This window comes from Natrix helvetica (assembly GCF_964273705.1).
Source record: "Natrix helvetica genome assembly, chromosome: Z".
Lineage (NCBI taxonomy): Eukaryota > Metazoa > Chordata > Lepidosauria > Squamata > Natricidae > Natrix > Natrix helvetica.
In genome coordinates this window covers 141,052,696-141,062,424 of record NC_138554.1, presented here as the reverse complement: position 1 = coordinate 141,062,424, position 9,729 = coordinate 141,052,696, and the positions used below count along the sequence as shown (strand labels likewise).

Sequence of the window (9,729 nt, the reverse complement as noted above, 5' to 3'; positions counted from 1 at the left end):
TGTGAACCCCGCCCTGCCTTCCGAAGGTTTAAGAAACACTGGGCATCTTCCGTCGCACATGCGCAGAAGTGCGAACGAAGGCTGCTTTAAAAATTGCGGGCACCACCTGCCGCACATGCGTAAAAGTGCCAACCAAAGCGCCTACGCCGCCCGGCCCTTTAAGGCGTCGTTAGAAAGTCAGGGCACCTTTCTCCGCACTTGCGCAACTTTAGGCAACGAAGAGATCGACTCCGCCCTTCTTGCTTAAAGTTCCCATCGCGCACGCGCAGGGCGGCGTCTTTTTTGTTTTTTTTTCGCCCTGCGTCGACGCACGCGGGGCGGCGGGGCGTTTTTTTCCCTTCCTCCTCGTCGTCCGAACTCGGGCTAGGGCGGGCTCGTTTGGGCCCCGCGGCGCATGCGTGGTCGGGCGCGGGGCCTGCCTGGCATTGTCCCGCGCGCGCGCCAGCAATGGAGAGTCCCGGCCCGCCCTGAGGTAATTTTTTTTTTTTGGCGCCAGTAATGGCGGCCGCTGAGGCGGCTGAGGCGACTTTTCGTCGTCGCCGGGCTTCTTCCCGAGCCCGCCAAGCCGTCCTTTGGACCCGGGCTCGGAGCCTTTGCCGTCGGCTCCGGGCTCTGCAAGGCCGGCAGGTGGAGCGGCACGTCCGTCAGCAGCTGAACGGCTTGGTGGGCCGAAGCCGGGCGCGGCCTGGTCGGAGCGGCGGCGGGGCCGAGCTGAGGCGGCTGGCGGCCGAGGCTCAAGCCCGGCTCCGGGCGGCCCAGCGGGGCTGCGATTCGGACGCCACGGAGAGCGCCTCGGCCGCCTCTTCTTCTCCCTCCTCGTCGTCCTCCTCCTCCTCCTCCTCCTCCTCGTCGTCCTCTTCTTCGTCCGGCTCCTCCTTCGGGAACTCCTCGTCCTCCTCCTCGTCGTCCCCCTCTTCCTCAGACAGCGAGGGCCCTGAGCCGGGCCCCGGACTCCGATGCAACGCCGGGGTGGGGTGAGTCTCTCTTCAGGGCTGGTCTTGGGGGAAGGGAGGATGGTTTCCACGGGCCTGGAGGGTGTCTTAACACCTGTAGAATGGTGTGTGTGTGTTTGAGACTTTAAATTGGACCCTGATCTGGATGTAAATGTGTGAATGGAGCCTGATATTGATTTGTGTGTGTGAATGGAGACTGAGATGGGTGTGTAGATCTGTGAATGGAGCCTGACTTCTGGGTGTAGATATGTGAATGAAGTCTGAGATGGATGTACACATGTGAATGGAAGTGTGACGTGTACATGGAGTCTGACCTGTATGTACATGCGTCAGTGGAGCTTGACATGGGTATGTACAGGTGTGAATGGAGCCTGTGTGAATACGTGTGAATGGGGACTTAGATCAATGTACACATGTGAATGGCCTGATATGGGTGTGTAGACATGTGAAAGGAGCCTGACATCTGGGTGTACACGTGTGAGTGGGGTCTGACATGGGTATCGCAAAGTGTGAATGGAGCCTAACCTGGGTGTTCACATGTAAATGGAGCCTGAAATGGGTTTGTGTACAAGTGTGGATGGAGCCACAAGTGTACGAAGCCTGATCTGTGTGTGGAAATGTGTCAATGGAGCCTGACCTCTGGGTGTACACGTGTGGATGGAGCCTGACATCAATGTACATATGTGAATGAAGACTGATAAGCATGTTTACACATGTGAATGGAACCTGACATGGGTGTATTCGTATGCATGGAGCCTGATATTATTTTGTGTTGTGAATGGAGCCTGAGATAGGTGTACACATGTGAATAGGGATGTAACTTGTAGGTAGAGCTTGACCTGTGTATACATGTGTCAGTGGAGCTTGACATGGGTATGTACAGGTGTGAATGGAGCCTGAATTGCTCTGTTCCTCCTCTTTGTCTGTCTCCTCGCTCGGGAACACTTCCTCCTCAGACACTAAGAGCCCGAGGCCCCGAGGCAAGGCCAGAGTAGGGCGATTATCTCGTCAGAGAAAGGTTGCCCAGGTCTGATGGTGTAAATACATGTCAATGCAGCCTGACTTCTAGGTGTGGACACGTGTGCAGGGAGCCTGACCTGGATATACATGTCGAAGGAGCCTGACATGGGTGTATGCATGTGAATGGGGTTCTACATGTGTACATGGAGCTTGTCATGGATATGACATGCGGCATGGGGGTGCACAAGTATGACTGGAGCTTCAGTTGGGGGGTACATGTGTGAATGCAGCCTGACCAGGTTGTGTAAACATGGCAATTGAACCTGAGATGGATGTATACATGTGATTAGGGGTGTAAAGTGTAGATGATCTTTGTATATAGATGTGAATGGAGCCTGACATGGGTTCATGCATGTGAATGGAGCCTGACATGGGTGTATGCATGTAAATGGGGTTCTACACATGTACATGGAGCTTAACCTGGGTGTGTACAAATGTGAAAGGAGCTTCATTAGGGTTGTATACATGTGTGAATGGAGAGCATGCTATAGATGTACATGTGTGAATGGAGCCTGACATGGGTGTGCACATGTGTGAATGGCATTTCGGTTCGCTGCACATGTGAATGGACCCTTACCTGTTGTGTGCATGTGGGAATAGGGCCTGCGCTGGATCCACATATGTTAAAGCAACCTGGGTGTATACTTGTGTGAATGGATATACATGTGTAAATTCAGCCTGACCAGGGTGTGTACATGTGTCAATGCAGCCTAACGTGGGGCCAGGGTCTCGTCAGGGTTGGGCGGAGTCCAGGCCACTCCCAGGACAGGCTGCCTCTCTCTGATCTTGAACTCTTTCGGTTGAATTTGTACCTTGCTCTGAGTCCTCTGCCTGTCCAATCCCCTCGCTCGGACTCGTTTAGCCTTCTTTTGCCAAAGAAACCCACAGGTGGCCCTGTTTCCTAGACAGGCGAAGGGGGTGTCTTTTTGGGAGGGAGGGGCAACGAGACTCACCTGAGAGTGGGGTAGGATTGTGAGGGTTGGAAACCGGGATTCAGATGCTGTGGAGGTGTGAAAGGGAAGGAGTTGGGTTCCCCCTTAGCCCAGCACTGATGACATTTCCTAGTTACGACATGAGGCATCTGCAAGACACAAACCTGGCTCACAGGGCACCACAGACCCCACAGTGCTTCCTCCTCCTCTTCCTCCCGCTCATTGCAAGCCCCAACCCTTCCAGCACTAATTATGCTACCTAGTGGCAGTGGTGGGATTCAAAATTTTTTACTACCGGTTCTGTGGGCATGGCTTGGTGGGTGTGGCTTGGTGGGCGTGGCAGGGGAAGGATACTGTAAAATCCCCATTCCCTCCCAATCAGCTGGTACTCTGGAGGCATATAATAGATGGGGTGGGACCAGTCAGAGGTGGCATTTACCGGTTCTCCGAACTACTCTTTCCGCTACTGGTTCTCCAGAACTGGTCAGAACCTGCTGAATACCACCTCTGCCTAGTTGGGTCATGAGACTTCTGCAAGACAAAACCCCGGCTCAGAGAGCACCACAAACCCCCAGTCGACCTCCTTTTCTTCCTCCTCCTCCTCTCCACAATCTCCCTCCATTCTAGCTCTGATGATGTTCCCCAGTTGGGTCCTGAAACATCTGCAAGAAAAAAATCCCAGCTCAGGACCCCTGAGTTACAGATGCTCTCCTTGATTACTCTTAGCCTGGCATACCATAATCCTGAGCGAGAAGGACACGGATGTCCTCCTTGAGGTTTGCAATTTGGAGAAAAAATAGAATTAAAAATTTACTTTCCACCTTCCCTCCGTTGTAGCTTTGGTGTCCATTCTGCTGATGGATCCTTGATATAATTTGATATATTTTGGGGAATCACTTTTAAGTACAGACAGCCCAGAAACATCTTGGAGGTGGGTCAGTGGGGAATAGAGTCATTGCAGAAAGTCCTCGACTTAACTGCCCCTTTAATGGCCATTCAAAATTACAATGCCAACAAAAGGGACTTGGGACTGTTCTCACACCTATGACCGTTGCTGCTTCCCCTGGTCACAGGATTAAAATTCAGACACTTAGCCACTGGAGTGTACTTACAACGGTTGCTGTATCCCAAGGTAAAGTCATTGTCCCCTTTTGCCACCTTCCGACATGCAAAATCAATGCCTGGTTCACTTAACGACCATGGCAAAGAAAGATTGTAAGATGGGAAAAGGCTGACCAAATTCTCTTGCTTCGCCACAGAAATGTTGGGTTGAATTGTGGTCGTAGGCCGAGGACTATCTGGGTGAGGGAGTGTTTTTCCCACCATGCCACTGCAATCTGGCTTCAGAGCGTGTGTATGTGTGTGTGTGAGAGAGAGAGAGAAATTACAGATAATCCTCAATTTACAACCCCAATTGAGGGGTGAGTTTCTGATGCTGAGTGAGACGTTCGTTGAAGTGAGTTTTGGTCCATGTGGCAAACTTCCTTGCACCTATCGTTAAGCGAATCGGTTGGCTGTGTGGTTGTGTGAAGCACATCCAGCTTCCCCGTTGACTTTTTAAAGCGTGTCGCAAAAGGGGGAATCCCATGAGCCTGGGAACGCCACGACTCTCATAAATACGAGTTGGTGGCCAAACGTCTTGAATTTGGATTGCGTGACCGTGGGGACACAAGTGCGAGAGAAGGTTGTGAGTCCCTTCTTTCTGTGCCGTGGGAACTTTGAACGATCACTAAATGTTTCAACGTGAGGACTACCTCATAGTCGTACCGCCTCCTCTCGAACCCAGATCTCTTTTCTTGTACATTTACGGGTTCAGTGTTTTGCCATTCTCTGAAGCTGATTCGTTCCTCTCACTACCATTTAAATTCAAGTAAAGGGTTACATTGCTTAGTGACACCAAGCCTGGCAGTCCCTGTTGCTGTTAGTAACTGAATCACACCGTTAAGTGAGGACCCACCTCGATCCAAGCCATTCCTGCTCAACCCCTAACAGGGGAAGGGTCTTCTCCTCTGCCCATCTATCCCTCCTCCATCTTTTGCTATTTTTGCCGCCCTGCGCAGTGACCACGACTTGACCATGGTGGCAGTACTGGGACTGAACTATATCCAGTCCTCGACTTACGGCTGCAATTGAACTCAAAACTTCCATGGCTAAGGGAGAGCGTTATTTTGTGAGTACCTTTCTTGCCAATTGTTTTTTTTTTTTTTTTTTTAATTAAAAGAGTTTTGTACAAACAAATTTTCCCCCTTTTCACCCCCCCCCTCCATACAATATAAATCTCATACAAATGCTATACCCCCCCGCAAAAATTCACATTCAAATATTATACCAAACACTTTACCCCCTCCCCACCCCCCATCTTAAAATAGATTACTCATAACCCCTCTCCTCCCAACAAAAACTATAGAGATTAGTCTTAAATTAATAATAACACATTGATCATTTTCTAAGCTAATTTAACATCTATAACTCTTAATATAAATTTCTCCTAGCCTAACAATGTTTCATTAGTCCCATCTTCTAATTTATTCATACATATATATTGCCCCACCCTCCACCCTAACCCTCCCCCACCTCCCGCACAAACCCACCCCCCTGACTTCCGCTGTATACCACTCTAACAATTCCAAACATCCCATATACTATTTACTCTGATCATCTATCGGTCTAAACATTCTTACCTAAAGGCTAGATAATAACTCCTAGTCTGGTATTTATTCTGTATATAATCAATCCATTTTGCCCATTCCTGTGTGTAATCCTCCTGTTTCTGAGCTTTTAAGAAAGCTGAAATTTTTGCCATTTCAGCGAACCCCGCCACCTTCTGAATCCATTGATCAATTGTTGGCAAAAAATCTTTTTTCCAATGTTGCGCAATCAACAACCTAGCTGCTGTAACCATATACAAGGCCAATTTTGTTTCCCCTTTGGTAAAATCCTTAACTATACCCAATAAAAACATTTGTGGAGTGAATTGTATTCTTTTCTTAAATACATTCTGCATAACCCACCATATTTTTATCCAAAAAGCTTTAACCTTGTTGCAAGTCCACCATACATGAAAAAAGGTAGCATCTAGACACCCGCATCTCCAACATTTTGGTTGAACATTTGGGTACATGCATGATAATTTTTTAGGATCTAAATACCATCTGTAAAACATTTTATAAAAATTCTCCCTTAAATTCTGTGACTGTGTAAATTTAACATTCTGAACCCATATTTTTTCCCACGTTTCCAACATAACCACTTCCCCAAAATTCTGAGCCCATTTAATCATACAATCCTTAACCAATTCACTTTCTGAGTCTCTTTCTAACAGTACATTATATATTCTTTTAACTTGTTTTGGACCAGTCTCTTTTATCTGCTTAATCAGTTCCACTTCTTTATCCATAAAGCCGACCCTGCGATCTTCTTCCCATCTCTTCTGAAGCTGTATGTAATGTAACCAATTTAAAGTAATTCCTTCTTCCAACAGCTGTTCCAAAGTTTTTAACTTCCATTCGCCCCCATCAGCAATAAGCACATCTTTATATAAACAACCCCCGAGTGACTTAATATTCATAATCCCCATGGTGTCTGCAAGATCCAACCAAAGCGGTATTTTATAATCCCAATTGGGCCGGTGCTTCTTCCATATTCTCATCAAGGCACTACGGAGAACATGGTTGTTGAACACTTTATCCACCCTGTCTTCATAAAAAAGATATGCATGCCATCCCAGAACAAGATCATGGCCTTCTATATTGAGCAATTCCATTTTTGTTTTCCCAAACCAATCTGCTACATGCGTTAATACCGCAGCTTCATAATACAATCGAAGGTTTGGGAGTCTGAGGCCACCTCTTTCACGTGTATCTTGCATAATCTTCATCTTTACTCTCGGTTTTTTCTCCTTCCAAACAAATTTATTTAATGTTGTTTGCCAATTTAACAAGGTTTTATCTGACTTGAGCACCGGAATCATCTGGAATAGAAAGATAAATCTAGGTAGAATGTTCATTTTAATTGCTGAGATCCTTCCAAGCAAAGACAATTGTAACTTTTTCCACGCTTCAAGATCTTTCTGTATCTTTTGCCACAACACTTCATAGTTATTTGAGAAAAGTTTTGTGTTTGATTCTGAAATTTGTATTCCTAAATATTTAACTTTAGAAACTATTTCAAAACCTGCTAAACTTACAAGTCTCTTTCTTTGAGTCTCTGTCATGTTTTTAACCATCATTTTCGTTTTGTTTTGATTTAGTCTAAACCCAGACACCATGCCAAATTCTATTATGATATTTTTCATCTGGATTATTGATTTCAAAGGATGTGAAAGGGTAACAACCAGATCATCGGCGAATGCTCTAGTTCTGTATTCCTTTTGCCTGATAGCTATGCCATCTAAGGATTTTGAGTCCCGAATTGCGTTCAACAAGACTTCCAAAGTTAAAATAAATAACAATGGGGATAATGGGCAACCTTGTCTTGTGCCTTTTTGTATCTCGAAAGTTGTTGACAAATTTCCATTAATAATAAGTTGTGCATTTTGTTGCTGATAAATTGCTCCAATCGCCTGCCGCAATCGTGGTCCCATATCCATCTTTTCCAAAGTCTTGGTTAGAAAGTTCCAATTCACTCGATCGAAGGCCTTCTCTGCATCCAAGAAAACCAGCACTGCAGAGATCTGCTTATTCTTATCAAGATAGTCAATTAAATCTATGAGTTGCCTTACATTCTCCTTCATATGTCTGCCTTCAATAAATCCTGCTTGATCATGATGAATAATCTCTTGAATAACCGGCATCAATCTGTTGGCTAATACTTTAGCAAATATTTTATAATCTGTGTTCAGAAGAGATATCGGCCTGTAATCCTCTGGTTTCTTAGGGCCCTCTTTATCTTTAGGTATCAATGAGATAAAAGCCGCTTTCCATGAGAGAGGTATTTTACCTCCTTGTTGTATATTACAAAATAGTTGTGTGAGATATTCAATCATTTCCAGTTGTAAAGTTTTATAATACATTGCAGTCAAACCATCAGTCCCTGGAGCCTTAGCTAATTTAAGTTGATTTATAACTAAAGTGATCTCATCAGCGGTTATAAGACGTTCCAAATTTGCCTTTTGAAGCACAGAAATTTTTGCAACCCTTTTTCCTTCCAAAAAATCATCTATTAACTTGTTCTGTATATTATCCTGTACATATAGCTTAGTATAATAGTCCACAAATGATTTTTTAATCAACTCTTGTTGATATACCATCTTCCCTCGAAACTCAATTTTATCAATAATTCTATCATTCATATTCCTTCTCAAAGTATATGCTAACCATCTACCAGGTTTATTAGCGTTGGCAAAGGTGTTATGTTTAGCAAATTGCAAATTGGTTGCTGTTTGTTCTGCTATAAGCATCTGAAATTGATCTTTCAACAGCTTTAGCGCCATCTGGAGCGCCTGGTCATTCGGGTTTATTATAAGCAGCTGTTCTTTACGTTTTATTTCATCTTCCAATTCCATTCTCCTTTTCTGTCTAATTTGTTTGTGTTTAAAGTTCATATGTATCAGGACCCCACGCATATAAGCTTTACTTGCATCCCAAACTATTTCAATGGGAGTGCCCTTATTCATATTAAAACTGAAAAATTCCTTCATGTGTTTTTTAAGTTCATCAACATTTTTTTCATATCTAAATAAATTTTCATTTACTCTCCAAGACCTTCTTGGCCTCATCCCTAATTCAATTTGTAACCACACCGGACTATGATCGCTAAGTGACCTGGCGAAAATCTTGGATTTCTTGGCTTTAGGAAGTAGATCCGGTGTTAACAAAAAGAAATCAATCCTTGAAAAGGATTTATGTCTATCTGAGTAGAAAGAAAAATCCATCTCATTTAGATGTTGTGTCCTCCAAACATCTTTTAATTTCAAATCGTCTTGTAAATCAAAAAAAGCCTTTGGTAATTTGGTAGTGAATTTCGTCTTTGTACTCTTGTCTATCTTTGGAGAAATCACTCCATTCCAGTCTCCCATTATTAGAATACTCTTAAAGTTCCAGTCTAAAATTTTTAAATGGAGCATCTTATAAAAACTTTCTTGGCATTGGTTAGGAGCATATATTCCTAGCACCAAAATGGAACCGAAGTCTGTATCAAATTGAATTGCTATATATCTACCAGCGTCATCTGCCTCTATAACTTTAGTTGAAAATCTTTTATTTATATATATCACCACACCATTTTTCTTTACCAAATCAGAGGCAGCATAAAATGTTCCCAGTTTTGAATTCACTAAGTACTTCTGGTCTTGCAGCCTAATATGAGTCTCTTGAAGGCAAACAACATCATTATTAAATTGCTTCAAATAATAAAATATTTTTTTCCTTTTTTGTGGAGAGTTCATTCCATTCACGTTCCAAGATAATAGCTTAAGCATCTTTAGATCTGGTCTGAAGCGCTGAAAGCATTTGCTGAAGATCTCTCTCCACAAAACCAATCTCCAGCCCTGCTCCTCCCATGGCTCCGGTTTGCTTCTTAGCTTCTTTCTTAGCACATTGTATTTGAGGGTCGACGCGCTTATGAGATTCTAACATTTGTCTAGTCGTGGATCTGGTAATACGTTGTTCGACAGGTTTAAATATCGGCATTTCAGTGAGAGACTTAGAAGGTCCTTCTTCCAAGAAGGAGCACAACAGAGATCCAGAGGGGTCGACTCCACCTACAGCACCCTGCCCCTCCTCCTCTTTTTGTGTCTGCATTCTTTGCTCTTCTGTCTCTTTCTCAAACATCCTCTGCTCTAAGACATCCAAATCTACTGGTGTTGGTGTAGATGTACGTGGGGG

General features: G+C 44.5%; 1 protein-coding gene across 3 annotated transcripts in view; it reads left to right on the top strand.

Moving 5' to 3' along the window:
- Positions 1-340: 340 nt before the first annotated feature.
- Positions 341-9,729, top strand: part of LOC309381394 (KAT8 regulatory NSL complex subunit 1-like) — a 36,623-nt gene continuing 27,234 nt past the window's right edge. For 2 of the 3 annotated variants that reach the window (XM_081932339.1, XM_081932337.1), the window contains exon 1: positions 341-974. In XM_081932339.1, coding sequence (XP_081788465.1) covers positions 499-974 — 476 coding nt within the window. In that variant the 5' untranslated portion in view covers positions 341-498. The remainder of the gene's footprint in view (positions 975-9,729) is intronic. The other variant, XM_081932338.1, reaches the window with a different exon arrangement.